We start from the raw sequence: 20398 nt of genomic DNA, 5'->3' as shown, positions 1-20398 counted from the left end.
ATTCGAAATCTTTGAAATATATGTGGATAGCCATCTTGCAGAATTCTTCTATCTGAAGGAAGATCATAAGCGGACTTAATTGATTTTTGCCAAAAGCTTCCGATTAGCTCGTGATGTCACTAAGTCGGTTTGGTACTGATACAAGTACTTCATATTATATGTAAACAAAGACTATTCCGTATATATTTCTACGATCATGTTTATCTAATCACCTAAACATGCTGTCTTGTCAAGCTTAGAATTATACAAATGATAAAAAAAAGAAATATTCAAAAAGTGTTTGACCGGCAACACAAGATTTTCCTCAGACATTCTAGTCTTCTGGCTGCAAATTTCGTCGTTCGTCAATGTTATTTGACATTAGCTTACACGTTGTGTCTCAATCCTTTCTTCTGTATATTTTTGGTTGAAATTATAGGGGAAAAGTCCCAAATTTGCGCTTTCCTCGGACTTCATAATAAATTACTTATTTACTTTTACTTTACAAACCGACTTCCTGACGTCACAGCTAAATCGATCATAGTGGCGCCCGTATACATGTGCGAGATGCTCAAGTTCCCTAATTATAAATCGCGATTAATTAGTTAAGAAAAAGAAATTATTTTGTTTCAATTTAATTTCTCCTTTAAACATGTTTTCCATCCATAATCATCTTTTTTTAAATCAAAGAAGATATACAGAAAAAAATGATAATCCTATAAAATATAACATTTCAAATTACGAGACAGTAATATAGTTTTCTTTGAAAGGCAAGATGATAAGTTTTATATCATTCCTATAAAAAGAATTTGTGATGTCTCTTATGAATATCTTACTAATTTGATGTTACAAGAGTTATTGATTACACCAAAATATAACAAGAGAGATAACTCAAGTATATACGGAAGAGTAATCAAGGGAACCAAGATTATAGCGGTCATTAAAAGAATGTAATCCAGGGACAAAGACCAGATATGGAAAACACACATACACAACAAAGAACACAAAGTAACTAAAATCATACATACAAAGTAACAAAAGTAAATGAGCAACTCGGACTCCACTAAAAACTGGGAGCATGGACCAGGTGCACCGGAACATGTTTTTATGCAAAGAGTTTGTGACGTATATAATAAATTGTCCTGGTTTTTTTTCTATAAACTTCATGGAGATGTAATTAAAATAATAATTTTCGCTGATATCTTTTATTTTCATTCATTTGACGAGACAAAAAATATCCTTAAATGTCAATTTCCTTAAATGTTCAGAAACTTGACAAAATACTTTTCGATGTTAATCTATGTTACACATGTAATCTCTTACACATCCGTATGTTGTATTATTTAACATGCTTTATTTTTTTCACAGGATATCTGGTAAGTCAATTTTCTAATTTGTTAAAATTTTATTCTTTAAGAATTTGAAAGCTTAATTTTCAAATTAAAAATCTAAAAGATTGAAATCGCATGTTCTGAAGCAAAGTGTCGTTTGTTTTAAATGGTTAAAATATCCTATAGACAACCTTTCATCTGCCTTATTTATTTTTATATTCTAAACATGTTTACTATCCATAATCATCTCCGTCAAAAAAATAGTTTAAGGAAGAATATTGAATAAAAACATTGAATTTTAGTTTAAATTATAACAAAATAAAGGAACAGCTTTCCAATGTCCCCCGCGTAAAAAAATGCGGGAAACTTTAAATTCACTGAAATTTTCTAAGTCCAATGGCCCTTACTTCTGTAAAAGTCATTCAACTGTAACTTAAGTCGAATTTAATCTGTAACTTCTCATAGTAACACTACATACCATACAAAATATGAAATCAATTGTAAAAGATTACAAAAAAAGTGCGGAAAACATTTGCTTCACTGAAATTTTCTAAGTCAAAGGACCATAACTTTCGTAAAATCATTTAACCGTAACCAAAGTCGAACTTAATCTGTAAGTCTTCATAATAAGGCCACATACCAAAAACAAACTTACTTGATAAAAACATTACAAAAATGGTGCGAAAAACGCGGACGGACGGTCCGCATTTCCATGTCCACTCGCAACGCGTCGCGGGGGAAAATAACGATAAATATGATAGTGTTAATAAGTGGTAGAGTTGAGAGATAAACGTCTTAGAAGGCCACCAAAATGTATCATCGGAATAGACGGGTCACTAAGGCTACCTCTTAAAACAAATTATGTACTTAGCTATGAACTCGCTTATTATGTAAAGCGGAACTCGCTTTGTAAGGAAGTTTCTTTTTCGATGGACTAACAAGATAATTCTTTAATCCCAATAAGTGATCACGTTTATACATGCATCCACTAATTCAAGACTTTTCGCTATTGTTTACCAATGACATCATACCTTTTAACGTTTTCTCTTTAACTATATTTGACTGATTTAGTTACTGAATTATGTGAAATAAGGTTGACATATTTTAATAATAATTTAGGACGTTTGTGAAAATGGGTGTAAGTTTTAGTTCAGAGATTGGTTTGAAAGGGCAGAAAAGTGAAGTTAATGAATTGAGAAAAAGTATAGACGCAGCAAAAGCACTGTACCTCCAGAAATTACTTGAGGCGGACGACGATTTGGATAGTTCTCAGGGTATGTAAGGATGTTAAATAATCATATATCAAATAAAAGAAATATTTTGACTATACAACTCCTATGAGCAAAATGCCATGAACGGGCAGTAATCTTTGAACGAATTTACAAAACAGTAAAAAAGGATTGATACGTTTTAATTTACATTTTACTTCAATACTAAGACAGTATACAATCCAACAAGAAAATATACCATCTTTTTCATATGCTAACTTTTCTTCATTTACTCAATCATTCAATCGAATATACTAAAAATAGCGAATCAATTTTGTATTACATTCAACATCCTATCCTTAATTGTATTAGTAATCATTTTAGGAGCTGATTCATCTCTTGATTTCGAAAATGATAAAAATTTCATGCCGGATATTCAACCTATGCGTTATAATTACCCCTTCGATAGTTTGGTGTTTCAAGGCAGTGGATACAAAGGCATAGCTTATTGTGGTGCTGTAAATGTGAGTTTATTCTATTCTTTCAGAAAGTTTTATTAGATACCATCTAACACTTCAGTACAGTGATATCTAAATTCTTAGCGGTGGACTTAATATATCTTTAACTTGAAATAAGTCTCCATTCCGCTCAAGTTACGAAGTATTCTTTCAACATCTCCACGCAAAACTGATGGCGTGTTATTAGGTTATTTCAAAAATTCTGCTCAATTTGTGCCTTATTACAGAAGCCATTTATAAAAACCAACGAACTACAGTGTAATGATATCGTCCATCGTCAGGAGTGTAAGTTTTTTCTCCAATATTGCCTTCTCTTTTTGTACAGTGTTGATGTTTGTCCTCGTCAATCATAAGCATGCACTCGTTTTGTGTAAAACACCAAAAGTTTAGAAAAAAATCTATCACATTTGGATTTCGTTGTAAGGTTGGACACGTGAATGGAAGAAATAATAGTTAATTACAAAATCTTTGTGGTTTTACCCAAGACTTCCAAGTAGGATGATAAAACCATTTACTATGAAACTCCAAATTAACATATATTCAAATAAGTATACTTATCTTTAAACAGTTTAAGAAAGATTCAATTCATTTATACATATTTTAACCGAATTGAACTTATCTGCGTATGGAGTTTTCATACCACAATGTTATGCCAGAGCTATGCAGACTTTATGTATCGCGTTAGGTTTCTGGAACAGGGTTATGTTGTTACAAGATTATATTTATCACTACAGAAGTTTTGTGGTCGTCATCACGAACTCATGGATCGTTACGGTGTATCCATCTGCACCGTGAAAACTGATTTTTTTCATTATGTCATAGATTTACTTTCCTCTTTCGTCTACCTTGAACTTGACTTTTTATGAACAACTCGGCGGGTGTTTCTAAAAAAACAGAGGACGCTTACCCTTCCGGTGCATCTGGTCCATGCTCCCAGTTTTTACTTTTGTTACTTTGTTTGTATGATTTTATTTATTTATGTTCTTTGTTGTGTTTGTCTGTTTCCCATGTCTGGTCTTTGTACTTGGATTACATTCTTCTGATTTTCTCTAGAATCTTGGTTCCCTTGAGTACTCTTCAATGTATGGAAGATGGGTGTAATTGTTTAAAACCTATCTTTAAAAACTAATCACCTAAGTATAATTCAATTGTACATATTTTCAAATGAATTAAAGATAGGTTAAATTCATCTGAAGATAGGTACAATTGAATTAAATTTAGGTCCAATTCATTTGAAGATAAGCATTAGTACAATATCATCATCATTTTAAGGTATTGTTTCATTTAAAGGTGTACGTAGCTATTCTAGATAACGCCTCCTACAGGTCTAATTCTAGGACGATTTCACTTTGCTTATCTTTGTTTACATAAATTGAAGATGTGCATATTTTTATCAGTTTTGATATTATCAATATCTGCTGTTTTGGGGTTTTTTGAACTTTGACATTTTTGGGGGTGTTATTCTGAAATATGGATACGTATATATAGTTTTTTCTGGATAACTCTTTCCACGACTTCTTATTAGAGTTATTGTCCTTGAAAGTCGAAAAACCCGAAAGTAGATATATCAAAAAAGTGGTGTTGAGATAGGACTCTGTAAAGGAAAAATAATTGTTCTGCTCAATTAAATACTATAACCACAGGATTTTTTATCAGGTGAACGTTTTGGGCTTTCAAGAGCCTCTAATTATATGTCTGGTTGTTTTTTGCAGCTATTAGAAGAAATTGGTTTATTGAAAAAAATAAGAAGGTTTGGTGGCTCTAGCTGGGGAGCGTTACCGGCTGCTTTATTAGCTGCTGGGTATAGCACAGTTGAACTCCAAAAAGAAATGACACGGGACTATCGTCCAATACTGCATGGTATTTTAGAAATTTTGTATTTTGAAAATCTTTCAAAAAACGAAGTTATATATACACGAGAAACTTTGTGATTTTTTTCAAACATGAAAAATTAAAGGATACGTATTAAAATCATTTCCTGGAGACCCCATATACACTGACCTCAGAACTATCATAAATTAAACCGATATGCATAAGAAATTGAACGTGTTAATGTATCATTTTATATAGAATTCTTCATAATATTGAGATCTCATTTCACAATTATGAGATAGTAACTAATTGTTAAAGGACAATTTCTCTTATTGATATTAAGTAAATATCTACTTTCTAAACAAATATTAAATATTTTGAATTGATCATGGTCCGAACCTCCTATCATTTATATTTAGATTGTAAATTTGGGCTTTTGAGTCACATATCAAACATGTTAAAAGGATACGGTTGGTACACTGGTAATAGATTCATGGATCATATCGGCTTCCTTCTTGCGGAAAAATTTGGAGATCCTGATATAACATTTTCAGAGGTAAGTATTCTTTATTTTTCTCTTTAAAATTTCATTAATTTTTCATAGGAGTTGGTTCTAATACTAACATTTGCTCGTTTCTTTTTGTATTTTATATTTTGATTTTTTCCTGTCATTCTTTGGTTTTTTGTTTGTGTGATCCCGGACGTGTTTTGCGCATGGACTTCTTCTCTTTAATATGCCTCTTTTTCCTTGGCACTTCAGTATTTTCAATATGAGTACTGATTAACAAGAATCATAGGAAATATTCAACAAGTATATATTGTCCGTTTATTTTTGTTTGTTTGTTTGTTTTTGTTTTGTATTTACTTACTTATACATTGCCCATGTTTGATAACTGAAAACTAGCTTAAATTGTCACACCAATTATTCTGTTCTTTTGGCCTTATGGCCTCGTGTTCCATTGGATTCCAAAAATTATATCAAACATACTTAATGCTGTAATCGTATGAAATAATTTTTATTTCGTCTTAACCATAGTTGCTTAGATTTTACAGTGGAGTATATATTTGTAATTCAGACGGAAGGTTATCCAAATCAGAACAAATGCTAAATATGATACTTGTAGTAAAAACCGAATTCCGTTTATGGACATTTAAACATCTGCGCAACTTCTTACAAATTTAAAGAATTCAAGGGTCGGTAATTTGTAAAGCATAGTAGAGATTTTTATAAGTGGAAAGGCTAATGAAAGTTGTTTTTTGTAATGTAACATGTGAACAAAAGTGCAAAGAAGACTCAAATTCAGTCTGCACATCCGAATTGAATGTAAACGCACACATTAGTAATACATTTGTCAGGTGTGCTTTTGAAGTACACGAAAATACATTTTCAATGTTGTTTTTTATCCAGTTCCGTTGCTTTGTATTCACTTTTTCATTTTGCAGTTGTACAAAAAGACAGGTAACGAATTATGTATAGTGGTTACAAATGTAAATCTGTCTAGGGAGGAATATTGCCATGTGAAAACTAACCCAAATATGCCCGTCCGACTTGCAGTGCGAATTTCCATTGGGATTCCTGGTATGTTATTAATGGCACATAAACAAACATCAGTTCACGAAGTGTTAATCAAACAATCACATCAAAAGCATAATTTTTAGTACTCGTGGACATCTTCATACTAAAACTATACAAAGACTTGTATAGCTTCTCATCAAATTACTGAAATACAAAAGAAGATTTTTTGAAATGTTCATAAGCTTATATGAAATAAAAACACTATGCACTTCTTTTATTACATGAATAATAAAAATTTCAAAATTTGCAACATGATGGTCAAATTATCCATAGTATGTCATGACTTATTTCCCCTAAAATATGATTGCATTAAGCATAAACTTCTAAAGAACTGTAACTATTGATAAACAGAATATTGTTATTTGAACACTGAGAGTTGGTTTTTTTTATTCTATCACATTTCATTGGCCACCTAACATGTATTTTTTCATGTGAAAGAAAAAATCTCATGCAACAGTTTGCATGAGTGAAGGTATCTATTAAAATGACCACAGAGCTTAAGCTCCAATGTTACTAATTCATTAATAAAACTGGAATTTTATTTGGGCTATCCCAGTTCAAAAGGTTTGAAGGTCAGAGTAAACTCACTGTATAAAAGACACTTACATTGATGCAGGTAAACAGCTGATGGTAGGATATTTTTTCCTACACTATAAGACTGTAGAATATTTTTACCTACAGGAAAAAAACTTTTCAGTTGTCAGCTACAAAGGAAAAAGGTCCTCATAATTCTGGAGATGACAGTAGAATAACACTAAATTAATGGTGAATAATTATGGTTAAGTAACGAAATTTGACAGGAATTATTTTTTCAGAACTGCAATTGATTTGTCCTGAACATATTTTTCTATAATTCACCACATTTTGCAAAATATAGAAGCAATATACAACTTATCGATATTAAATAATGCATGTAGTTTAGAACAGAGCTTCCTTATTGTCAATTTGAATTATCGTAGAAGTTTACAAACCTTTCTGTAACTTGCCAAAATAACGTCTTTTATCCTTTCTTTAATGTATATGTTAGTTTATAATTTTGAATGTACATGAAATGAAAAAAAAAACCCGACCAACCAAACCAAACAAACTTAGTTCCTGCACTATTGAGGATCATGAATAAAACTGAATTAACAGTTATCTCCATCTGAGATGGCAAACCTTATTCAAATTGGTAAATATAGATGTAAAACAAATTATAAGTTCCGGTCAGCGTCAACGTATTATCTCCTTCTGTTAACTTGAGAACGAACAAATACTAATCACATCTTTTAACAAAGTTTACAACAAATGATGACATGTAATAAATACTTATAGATAACTTATAACAAATGGAAAGGGCCTTTTTGTAATTTTGATCACTGTTTTTAAAAGTCCATAAGTTTTTTTTTTAAATTTTATTTCAAATCAGTTAAATTTCAGTAATTTCAGTTGGATAAAACCTGTTATTAATTAATCTGCAGTAAAATGTGTTACCAGTCAATACCATGATGTGATGGTTACGAGTTTAGAGTTCCATTCCTTATTCAATCACATTCGTGATCAAGCAGTTGTCAATGTAAATATGGCGAGCCGCACCGTCAGTTCCTGACGCAGAAACACGATTTGCATTGCTTTCTGAAACAAAAACAAAACAAAACAAAACAAAACAAAAAAACAAAAAAACCAAAAAAAAAACCAAAAAACAAAAAATCAAGGGTATGGTTCCTCAATGAAATAAAAAAAATAGTTGTTGATAAACTGGTCAATATCGTGATATTTATACTGCCCGTGGGTCAATGGTATTGACTGCGACAGCGAAAATGACCTCTGTTCCTTTTCATTTTAGGAATGTTTCAACCCGCAGAATATGGGACCAATTACGAGCAGACAGATTATTTTGTAGAAGGAGGATTTCTATGCAACTATCCTATTCATTGTTTTGATGGTAATTACATACTTGTGTGATTGTAATTTGTAAATTATGAAAATGAAAATTGATCATCTTTTTCAGTAAGATTTATTTTAATAATTAATTTTTTTTTAAAATGTCTTTTGTCGAACTTTAAAATGAGTAGCACTTCGTTAATTTTCATGACATTTTTTTTCAGGCTGGTATTTATCTATGAAAACTGATGATGGATTTATTAAGAGATTGCAACCATTAGAAAAAATCCCCGAACTAATGGAAAAAAATGTCAGATTTGAATATTACCCGGAGAAGAATAAAACTATCGGACTGATTGTGGTAAAGATACAGTAATCGTGTTATTCAAATCAAAATTTGAATTTTTATGAAGAACCACAAATCAAAAATGTAACAAAAAAAAACCAAAAAAACAAAAAACAAAAAAAAGACAAACAAAACAAAACGAATAAAAACAAGACATAACAAAAAAAAAACAAACAAAAGTAAAATATCACAAAACAAATAGGTATATTTCAGGAAAACAGTCATAGAAATCAATAGTTGTATTTAGTGCAGCACAGAGTCTAAATAGGAGATAATATACATTGCAACAGTCATGACAGGTTGAATAACAACTTCATACAGAAAAACAGGCTTTCGGCGAAACATGGTATTAAAAAGCATCATTTTGTAAAACTATTGACCAAACTTTACGACAAACGTGATGACTTTTCATTCAGAAATGTTAACTTTCCTTTCATCTGTGGCAATATCCCTTTAGCACCTGCGTATGGAGTGTTCATATCACAACTCATACGTTATGCCTGAGCTTGCCGAAACTACGCAGACTTCTTGTATCGCGCTAGAATTCTAACAAATAGGCTTCTGGAACAGGGTTATGTTGCTACAAGATTAAAGTCATCACTACAGAAGTTTTATGGTCGTCATCATGAACTCGTGGATCGTTACGGTGTATCCATCTGCGCCATGAAAACTGATTTTCAGCGTGCCATAGTTTTCCTTTCCTCTTTCGTCTACTCCGGACTTGACTTTTTATTAGCAACTCGGCGGATGTTTCTAGAAACCCTATCAGTCCATCAGGTCCATACTCCCAGTTTTTAGTGAAGACCGAGTTACTCATTTGCTTTTGTTGCTTTGTGTGTATGATTTCAGTTACTTTGTGTTCTTTGTTGTGTACGTCTGTTTTCCATGTCTGGTCTTTGTCCTTGGATTGCATTATTTTGATTACCGCTATAACCTTGGTTCCCTTAATTACTCTTTGATAGTGTAATTTGACAACTTGCACCATCAGAATCAAGGGAAACAGACAAGATAAGATTTTCCACATCATGTTGGAGTTACAATTGCATTGTAATGCACTGAAAATGAACATTTCAAGGACATATCTCTATGAAAAAACCTCATTTTTCTCAGACTCTATTGAAAATTTTCTGAGCAAATCCAGTATTGCCGAAATCAAGTAATGGTATTTTCAAATAAAGAAAGCATCCTTCAGTGAAATCATACAGTCAGATCGAAAGGGTTTTGACATGCATGTTTCTGATTTTTTTTTCAGTTTTGCCTTATTCTTACAAACACTTGCACTTAAATGAACACACAAAAAAATTAAAAGTGTTATGATTTCTTTTTAGTTTAAAGAACAAGAATATTCTTCTTTTCGACAAGAGCTTGAAAGGAAACATAAAATTACACAAGGAAATTATCCTGATACTAAGCTATCAAGGTAGGCTCGACAATTAGTTACTATGCCTTTCTTAAAGATGTGGTTGGTTTGAATTTTTTTTTAAATTGAAAAATACAAATTAAACTGTCTAGCAACGAGTTTTAAATCTAAGAACTTCTTAAAAATTAATTGCTTTTATAATATTGACGATTCATTTACTCAGATAGTTTCTGTAAAATAGAATTAAATAAGAAATAATAAATATGACATTGAGATGTCCCTTTCTCAATAAAGCAATAATAAATACATTGATTTTCTTTGTTATAGGAAATATTTGAAAAACGTCAAAATATCAGAAAAATCGAACAGAGAGAGCGAAAGAATAGTGGAGGCGGTAGAATCGTTCATACGAGTTAGTTTGTTAATGATTTGTTGTCTTTTATATATAAAAGTCTCGTACTTTTAATTATTTAAGATACACAGAATATATGGTAGATGAAAAAAAAATGAATAATGAACATATGCAATTGGTAAGAGAATGTTTGTAAATGCGAAGAATATCTGTCATTGCATATGATTTAAGCCCTTATCATTGCGACTCGTTGTTGATAATAGTACATTTAGTCGTTTATGTAAAAAATGGTTTGCTATTCCACATATTAAATGATCATTCCATAGTATTTCCTGGCGGTTTTTTGTGTTATTTTCTGTTAATTTAATTTACATATGATTGATATAACATTTTAGGTTCTGCAAAAACATAACCTGGATGGTAATGATATCATAGACAAAACTGAGTTCGAAAATGCTTTTAATGACGTAAGTATTACTGTAAACAGTTAATTTTCGTGCGCGAAGACAAATCTGCAAAAACTAAGCAGGTACTAAGTAGGTCTTTTATTGGGAAATAGTTGTTAGACTGGTTGTAAGTTGTTAAGTAGTAGTCTTTCTAAAATTATACAAACTCAGTAAAATGTGATACATCCCAAAAAAGGCTGCATATTTTAATTTTTGTTGTCAAGTTGCTTTATAGATCTATATGATGAAATGTGTAATTATTCATTCCAATCGGTGTGCTCTTAGGAGATAATCCACATTGAAAATCCAACAGTTTCTTCTGTATTTAAATGTCATTTACAGAGTTATCCCCCTTAATTTTAAATTATATGGTACCACCAATATAATTTTGATCTTCTTAGATCAAGGGTTATATGAAAAGCCAAATGTTAATTTCTATACTATAACATTATATACAAAATATCAAAAATAAAAATATCTAGGGTTTCCAACCATGAATCACACTTTGCATGGTTCTTATCTGCAAAACTACTTGAAATGGTAGCGAAACTAAATTTTTAAACGCGAAAACATAAGATTTTTTTCAATTTGCAAATGGGCACTTGATATACTGTTTTGTATATAAATTGGCATCGATTTTATTTTCTTATCAACTTGAATCATCAAGACAAGGAAAAATCATAGAATTTTTACGGAATTTTTTTATGGGAGTAAACAGTTCAGAATTGGGAAATTGGTAACAGTTAATCATTAAAAGGATTAATGAATGAATAAGTTAGTGGCCATACCATTACTTTGAATCTACGAATATTAAAAAAAAAAACAATATTAAAATGATCCTGTGTATTTGATTGTAGTAATAAATAAAAAAAAAACACGCATAAATTCAACAAAATAAAAAAAATTAACAGAAATAGAAAACACAAGACTACACTTTAAAATAAATTGCAGAAATGTGTGATTTAAAAACAAGCCCCTCAATACCGTAAAGTGGGAAATATTCGCGCGGTTGTAATCGTCGCTAAAGGTTTTCGAAATCGCTAAAATAAAAGCCCGCCAAATTTAAGTATTTTTATATAATAATTTTCTATTCCATTTAATCTGAAAAGTAAATACCGCGAAACCCCATTCATTGAAAAAAAAACCCGAAATTTGTCACCAGCAATAATCACTCAATATATGGTATATATGATATTTGGCATACAATATCTGTGATACAAATATAACTACTACAAGATTCATATTTGCATGTGATGTTGACTAAACACTTATCAGGTACTTAGCGATTCTTTAAGATAATAGGCCTGGCCATCTGGTTAAAAATGACGAACGGCAAAAATGAAAACAGCGGTTAGAACTTTGGTGGTTTCTCCGATTTTGAAATTCTCTTGTGATTAATATATCTTTTTTTTATACCAATAATATAAATGTAATGTTTTCAGGAGGGATTTTCTACTGAAGATTCTTATCTTTTATTTGGGGAAAACTGCACGGCAGAGATGGCATGTAATGCTTTAGATGAGGATAAGAACGGAGTGGTAAGTTTTTGACGAAAAAGGGCTCTGATTAAACAATACCCCTAAAAATCTAAAAACGAAGGAAAATGCCCACCGAGAGGTTTGACCATGCGCAATGAGAGAATTCAAGCCTCAGTGTATTAGGTTTTGAATTTAGTGATACTGCAAACTTGGGAAAACACCCCGATATTAAATTCACAAAGACGACTTTGGCATATCCAATAGTAGCACTGATACATCCAATAATTACTGCAGAGTTTTATAATTACTAAAGTAAATTCAATAGACCTCTGAATGAAACAATCTTTATACTTTATAATTCTGCAGGTTCATGATTCATGATTGTGAACTAAAAACCTTTGTAGCTTTTTTGAAAATTGAAAAGCCAAAAAATAAAAATGATAAAAGTACATTGATAATTTAAATGCTATAAAGTCGACTAATATACATGTATGCATGTCAATAATAGGCCTGCTATTTATACATGTATATATAAATATGAAATTTAATTAATTTGAATTTGTTGAAGAAAAAAGCAGAATTAGAAAAATGAATCTTATGTACTACACAACTATTTATATTTATTTGTAGATAAACTTCCAAGAATTAATGAATTTCGTCAAAAGTAATGCTGTTGCTTTGCGTGAGAAATTTCTAGTTAGCAACCGGCTAGAGTTAACTGGATTTTATTCTTTTGTGGAAGCATGTGAAAAAGCAATGATGAATTGTGTTGAAGAACTTTTTATGGACGTAAGATTACTAAATGAAAGTAATCATATAGTTTTTGTTTGACATAAAAAAGAATATTGGAACTAATTTGACTTAACGATGAAAGACCTGATCCCCAATTTCATGTTCTTTCAAGTAGTCTTAGCTTTTATTTTATTACTTGACTAATTGCCTTAAAGATGGGACAGCTTAGAGCACAAAGGGAATTTTTAATAAATAACGTGTTCAAATCGACTGACTTCGAGACTCTTAGACAGTAATAAAATTTCCTTTGAAAGAAGAACATTGCCGGATATAAACAAATTAATACACATTCAAACGCTGTTTTGTACAAACAAACAAAAAGTAACAAAAAAGTTTGACAAATCAGTCCATTTTCCATTCTATTTTTAGACGGGAGACACTGATAGGTCAGTCGGAATCAATACAGGTTACATCGATAGTACATATGATTTGGAACCAAAGGATAAGGAATACCTTATTTCGGTAAGTATCATATATCTGTAGGTTTCAATACTATTCTTTCCTTCATGTAACGTTCTCCTTTCTAGGCACTGATATATTTGAAATCAACTAAAAACGAATTCGCATGGTGGTTATTGTTCTTTATGTAAAGATAATTTTACCCTTATTCGGTAAAATTCTGTTCTGGTTTTATTGAAGTTTTTACTGATTATATAGATGACGTATTATCTTTAAACAATCCTAATTTCGGGGATTTGATACATCGCACCTACTTGAGATAAAGCATACTACAGACACTGTGAAGTCAGCATCATATCTTCACCTTCACTTAGAAATCGATGGTAGAGGAAAACTATTGACCAAACTTTACGACAAACGTGATGACTTTTCATTCAGAATTGTCAACTTTCCTTTCATCTGTGGCAACATCCCTTCAGCACTTGCGTATGGAGTGTTCATATCACAACTCATACGTTATGCCAGAGCTTGCCGAAACTACGCAGACTTTTTGTATCGCGCTAGAATTCAGGGTTATGTTGCTACAAGATTGAAGTCATCACTACAGAAGTTTTATGGTCGTCATCATGAACTCGTGGACCGTTATGGTGTATCCATCTGCACCATGAAAACTGATTTATTCAACGGGTCGTTTGTCTACCCTGGACTTGACTTTTTGTTAGCAACTCGGTGGGTGTTTCTAGAAAAGCAGAGGATGCTTACCCTACCGATGCACCTTGTCCATGCTCCCCGTTTTTAGTGGAGTCCGAGTTGCTCATTTGCTTTTGTTACTTTGTATGTATGATTTTAGTTACTTTATGTTCTTTGTTGTCTATGTCTGTTTTCCATGTCTGGTCTTTGTCCCTGGATTACATTCTTTTGATTACCGCTATAACCTTGGTTCCCTTGATTACTCTTTGCACTTACACGATCACTACGGTGGATTTCCGCATTCTGCATTTGTCAAAATGATAAAAATGGCATTATGAATTTTCCCTATGCCCAACTGTGAAACCGGAATTTCTTTCACGTGTCTGCTGTAATGATAAAATGGGTTTTTGTTTTTTCCACCCAAACATGTTTTCCTGCATTTTGTCATACACGAATGATGCATAATTAATATCAGTGACATGACATACACGAATCATATATTGTTATGTTTGTTTACAGCAAGGAAGAAAAGCTATGGAGGACTACTTGAAGTCTTACGCAGTCGAAAAAGAATTAGAAATTCAACACTAAAGTTAACATATGAGTCGAGATTTCCATTTAACACTTAAAACGTTAACTATGAAACAAAAGATGTTTAAATAATGACCGTACTTGTAATATAATGACTAGATTTTTTAACGCTGTGAACCAAACGGGTATTTTGTCATTTTATTACTTACATGTATGTATACAGTTATTAGTTATATGATATCGATGCAATATCTAAAAATGTATAATTAATTTATTGAAAAATAGATCATGCAGATATAGTAATTATTTTCGGATGTGATATTTTTGTTTTGTTTTGTTTGGTTTTTTTTGCGTTTTTTTGCGTTTTTTAAATTTCGTTAATATATGTTCAAACTATGTCATTATTCTCATTGCGTTCTTTGATTGTAACTGAAACGAACACCCGACATAAACCAACAGCACAATAAAAGCTAAAATATATTTCATTAAGTTTTTGTTTTTCATCTACAAACTGGATGTCTTTTAATTGTCAACAAATAGGTTCAAACCCACATTTTGTTTTATTGATATTGAATTGTTTGTAAGATTTGCAAAGTTTATTATCATAGCAAATGTTACTCATGTTTTATAAATCAAAATAAACCTATAATCATTTCCAATTAAAAGAAAATCGGTTTAACTTTTACGGTTGTTATATTGAGAAAATTGTCATTCAGTTAGGGTGAATATAAAGGGTTCCGTTCATCATAGGCTTTAAGATAATACAAAAAACACTATAAAAGTAATATTTTGCCACAATTTTGTCGGTAATTTAACTATTGATGACTGACTTCCTAATTACAGACCTTACATTGTTTTTTATACTCGATTTCTAAAATTTACTCCTTCGAACATCCTCTTTGTGAAAAATAATATTTCAAACTTGTCACAACATATCAAACTGAACTTACTGTTGAAATGTCGGCTATGAAATACTATATTAGTGTTCTACAAACGTAGATGAAAAACAGACCTTTTAAAATGGTAAGCAATAACTATAACATACGAAGCTCGAATATAATTAATTCGAATGATATTTTTCAAACATTTTTGCTTCTTACTTTTAAAGAAAACCTTAATATTACGATAAACTAAAGAAAACAAGCTAAAATAATGCAATAGAAAATTAATGTAACTTTATAATTCATTATTTTGCCTGCTGCCTTGCATATTCAATATTTGTAAACTATTAAGCGGTAACATCTTTCTTAAATCACGAAGGGTGATTTTCCATCTGCCTGTTTAGTTGAGGTTATGCTTGCATAAGGACAATGCTATGTCGTTTCTGTTATTATTTTCGGTAACGCAACCCGATTTATATTTCTAAAAAAAAGCAACCAATAGATATCGTACTTGTGTATATGGTCAATGATGTTTACACATATTCGATTTGTTGTGTATTGTGTTTATTTTTTTTTATTAGTAAAGCTATTCCTCAATATTTATTTTTCCTGGTTTTATTATTTTTGTTGTCGTTTTATTATGTTTATCATAAAATAAGATATTAATGAAAAAAACTCGCACAACTGTGTTTCATATTTGAATGCATCATTTGATTCGTGCATACTGGATGCTTTTATTTTATTTACACGAAACCTTAATATAAATTTAGTACTTCTTAAAATAAATGGGAACTCTGTATTGAAAAGGAAAGAGGTAAATATATTCGCTTTCCTATTTTTACTGAAAAGGTGCTCGAAACTGTTCTAAAGATAACAGTTGCTGTTTTATATTGGAATGTTTGCGTAGCATCAAGTTGTGACAAGCAAACAGGAATACAAGACATTATAACGTACAGCAGTAACCCGTATCCTAGGTAACCAAATCCAGGGGCGGATTCAGAATTTTGAGTTAGGGGCGTAAATAGAAAGAAAGGCTAGACAATGGGAGGGGCAGACTATGTGGAAATTTAAGATTTCATGTCCAAAAAGCACCAATCTTAGTAAGGAAAAATCCACATGCTATGAATCCGCTCCTGGAACCTCTGTTGATTATAATAGCTAATATTTCTGGTCAAAAGTTGATAATTGTTTTGATACTATACGAAGTAATTGCTTGTTATGAACATAAAAAAAAACAAAAACAAAAAACAAAAAAAACAAAAAAAAAAACAAAAAACAAAAAAAAAACACAGACTTTAATTAATAAATCCATTCTCATTGTGGAGATGGCTACACCATGCTTAACGAGTTCATGATGATTATCGTAAGACCATTGATGTGATGACTGAAGTTATGTCACGACATTAACTTTGCCAATAGCTATTTTTTAGAACTCGGACACGATCTGAGAAATCCGTTTACCTTCGGCAAGCTCCGGCATAACTGAGGCCAATACGAATGATTCAAAGGCACATTGAAATTTGACAATTGTAAAAGATTAGTCATCGCGTTTGTTGTAGAGTTTAGTTTTGAACCTTCCTCCTTCGCGATGTCTAATGATAGATTAAGATATGAAAAGTCTGCTCAGTGTCTGTATGGTGTCCATCATCTCAAGGTGTGTGGCATAGATACGACGTATCGCCGAATCCAGGATTATTCAATTTTTGAACTTCATCTATGGTTAAAGAGCCGATCCAAGTGCTGAACCTTCCTTACAACAAGATTTGCTATAAAGTCTGCTACATAAGAATGAATGAATAGATCAGTGAGCACAATTACTTCCCCCTTCGGTAAACCAACTGTCCGTTATAACACAGAATAAATTTAGATCAACCAATTATGATAATATAATTGAGAAATTGCCCACAGACACCATCACCCTTCAGATACGTCGACTAAATATATCTTTAGGGTTAATAATTTTAGCTAATATTCCATTATATACACGCGAAAAGAAAAGATTGAACATGGAAACTACTGAACAGAAGCTCCCGGTGAAAAAACAAATCCTTGCTTATTACAACTAAGGTAAAAAAAATAAGTTTTTTTATAGGAAAATATAACTGCAAAATGAAACAATCCTATATTCTAAAAGTCCGCAATATTGTGTTTTAAAACATAAGGATTTTAAGATATCACTCTTTTAACAGGCGAGAAATTATAAGAGAACTGCGACGTCATCCATTGATAAGACGAAAAATTGAATCCAACAAAGTGAAGATTCAGAAAACAAGAAAGCTGCATAGAGTAAAAAGGGATATGTAAATGATGGTGTTTTTTTTAAGAATTAGTTACTGATGCTCAAACTGTTATGTATTAAAATGAGTTTTTAAAATTACAATATTTGTTTAAAATACCCCGGTTAAATTTTAACATTGAAACAACGAACATAATATTCCCAGAAACAAAATTAAAGGTCGTGTAACTCTGTTATTTGTTATTTTTAAGTTCTTTCTGTTTTTTAGGAGTGTAGAGGAAATATTTAACGAGCATCCAGACTTGAGAACAGATCGCTTTTTGCTTCGCTTCATGGGGTAAGTTTGGAATACTTTAGAGCAATAAAATAGAATGAGGGAAATGATGAAATAACAGAATTGGCTTCATGCAATTTTCCCAAAACTGCTCAACAGCAACAATGCTCGACTGCATGTAGTACAGGTATGTTAAAGTGCTTTGGAATCCAAATACCTTGCATATTACGGTGTATCATGTAGAATGACTATTTCAAGAGTATTTGCATTGGTAATGGTAAAAGATGTTTTTCTTAAGTTCCTTTAGCAATTAGCTTTTTACCGAAGCCATTCCCTACATTAAAAGTATCTAATTAGAGCTAAAAATAATTTATAGGGTTTTGAAAACATTCTTTTCGTTCTTATTTTATTTAAAACATTTATTTAATAAATATGTATCGCTAGTATTTATTAGCTCTTTCAGTGCATTTTGCAAAGTTTGATTTCAAATATCGAAACACGCTCTACCACGAGTCATTGTCGAATTTTTATCGACCTTTTCTTGTGAAACAGTTTAGCTTTTATTTTATTAGCTATGACTTATCAAAAAGTGATGTTATACCAGTAGAACATTTGGACGATCCAATAGAAATAAGCCATGAAGAGTACGAGGAACTACAACGGAAGCATGGCGAAGATGGAGAAAATGGAGTTCTTGAAATATCAGAGGACGAGTATAATGAACTTAAAGCAAGGCACAAAGAGAAACATGAAAAAGTAACTGATGAAACAGGTGACACTAGTGAGCATAATGAGCAATCGGTAAAGCATGGACAGCACCATAGTGAAGATAAACATGGTTTGTACGATACTTATGATAAACAGCGATTGCATAAAGGTTCATTAAGTGGAGAAAAGCAGGACTCGAGACAAAAACTTGATAAATATGCTATGAAGAAGTGCCATACGACTCGTGATATATTTATTTTTAAAGATAAGATTCTGTATAAAGAATCTGCGTGTTGGGTGCTGAAAGAATATACGAAGACTTCATTTCCTTACGTTCGATGCTCGTAAGTATTAATTGTGTATTGTGTGTCTTTATTTATTCCAATACTCTGTATGATGAATTCTGAAGAAGTTTTTGAACATGCAACAAAGGTAAAAAACATGAAAAGAAAAAGAAACAATAGGCCATTGAAAAAGGGGACTTCTAGATTTTATAAAATTAAGTTGGTAGACAGTCCGTCTCTGATAATTCCCTGAAAGTTCTGATCAGATGTTACATAACATGATTATTTAAACTTCTGTCTAGGATTTAAAAAGTTCATCGATTCTACTTGATCGAAACTTAAACACTCGAAAGACTGCTTATGCGTATAATCTTTTCTTATTTTTCAATTTCTTAACAGGGAAGCCATCTGTTTGAAATCAGCCAAGAGGAAGAAGTGTCTACCAAACTTTAAAGAGCATGAAATATGGCTATATTGTAATCGTTTACGGCCGAAACTACAGATGTATTATCTGAGAGTTCCACAAGATTGTAATTGTCAGTTATCTAAATGTTATGCTAATTAAGCATTAAAAATAAACACAACATGTAAATAAATTATGGTCAAAGGAAAGATCTATGATCATTAACTCTTAATCATAGAAGCCAAGTGTCCAGATTCTTGTGTAATTAAACTCTCGATACATTGATAAAATGTTCGTGTTAACAAATACAGCCACTGCAAGAACAAAGTAAAAAAAGGAAAAGAAAAACAAACGACCAATATATAAAATAAAAACTAACATAAAAATAAGGGAATAAAGCAACAGAACTCCACAGAATCAAGCACAAAATCTGGGAAAATAAGAGAATCAGAATAAAGAATCATCAGATTTGTCGTCGAGTTTCTTCAAACGTAATTCCTTTTCATCGACTTTTGCAAGTACTTCCATTAGTAGGCGAACGTAATAGAGTATGTGGTATCATTAATAGATTTGATAGATAGACATCAAATAAAGGAGTAATCGCCTGTACAAAAGGACTTGACCAAAATTCATCCATTATTTAGAAGTCTCATTAAGTATGCTAGTCCGAATTTTCTCTGACCCTGCAACCCTCCTCTTTTTTATTTGGATATTGAACCCTACATATCAATATCCAAATAAAAAAGAGGAGGGTTGCAGGGTCAGGGGAAATTCGGACTAAAAGTATGCCTAATAAGGTCAAAGAAAAATGTTGGGTGAAGAGTGGAACACATTTAATGCACATTAGAATGTTTATAATTTCTTTACAAAAAGCATGTCCACCTCAAATCCTTTGAATATTATTATTTTGATAGTGACTGTTTTCTTATTC

The 20398-nt window shown here is 31.5% G+C and overlaps 2 protein-coding genes and 1 long non-coding RNA gene across 3 annotated transcripts; 2 read left to right on the top strand and 1 right to left on the bottom strand.

Annotated features, from left to right (window-relative positions):
- Window positions 1-1262: 1262 nt before the first annotated feature.
- Window positions 1263-16165, top strand: LOC148627785 (uncharacterized). The gene is made up of 15 exons (XM_088578898.1): window positions 1263-1355; window positions 2430-2584; window positions 2903-3042; window positions 4749-4896; window positions 5268-5404; window positions 6292-6427; window positions 8250-8348; window positions 8512-8648; window positions 9962-10053; window positions 10321-10405; window positions 10741-10812; window positions 12234-12329; window positions 12900-13058; window positions 13431-13523; window positions 14670-16165. The coding sequence occupies exons 2-15, from the start codon at window positions 2443-2445 to the stop codon at window positions 14739-14741; spliced, it is 1608 nt and encodes a 535-aa protein (XP_088435024.1). The 5' UTR covers window positions 1263-1355; window positions 2430-2442; the 3' UTR covers window positions 14742-16165.
- LOC148627786 (uncharacterized) lies at window positions 6424-8320 on the bottom strand. Its single transcript, XR_015921557.1, has 3 exons — window positions 7898-8320; window positions 7031-7128; window positions 6424-6568 (listed from the first exon to the last, which is right to left on the bottom strand). It is a non-coding gene; the product is annotated as an uncharacterized LOC148627786 (long non-coding RNA).
- Window positions 15629-19745, top strand: LOC148627784 (uncharacterized). Its single transcript, XM_088578910.1, has 6 exons — window positions 15629-15704; window positions 16412-16536; window positions 17752-17862; window positions 18067-18135; window positions 18645-19124; window positions 19464-19745. The coding sequence occupies exons 1-6, from the start codon at window positions 15681-15683 to the stop codon at window positions 19627-19629; spliced, it is 975 nt and encodes a 324-aa protein (XP_088435036.1). The 5' UTR covers window positions 15629-15680; the 3' UTR covers window positions 19630-19745.
- The last annotated feature ends 653 nt before the right edge of the window (window positions 19746-20398 follow it).

The sequence above is a fragment of the Perna viridis genome, chromosome 1 (assembly GCF_037379345.1).
Source record: "Perna viridis isolate PV_CMFRI_1.1 ecotype Kerala chromosome 1, ASM3737934v1, whole genome shotgun sequence".
Taxonomy (NCBI): domain Eukaryota; kingdom Metazoa; phylum Mollusca; class Bivalvia; order Mytilida; family Mytilidae; genus Perna; species Perna viridis.
This window is presented reverse-complemented; position numbering and strand designations above follow the sequence as displayed.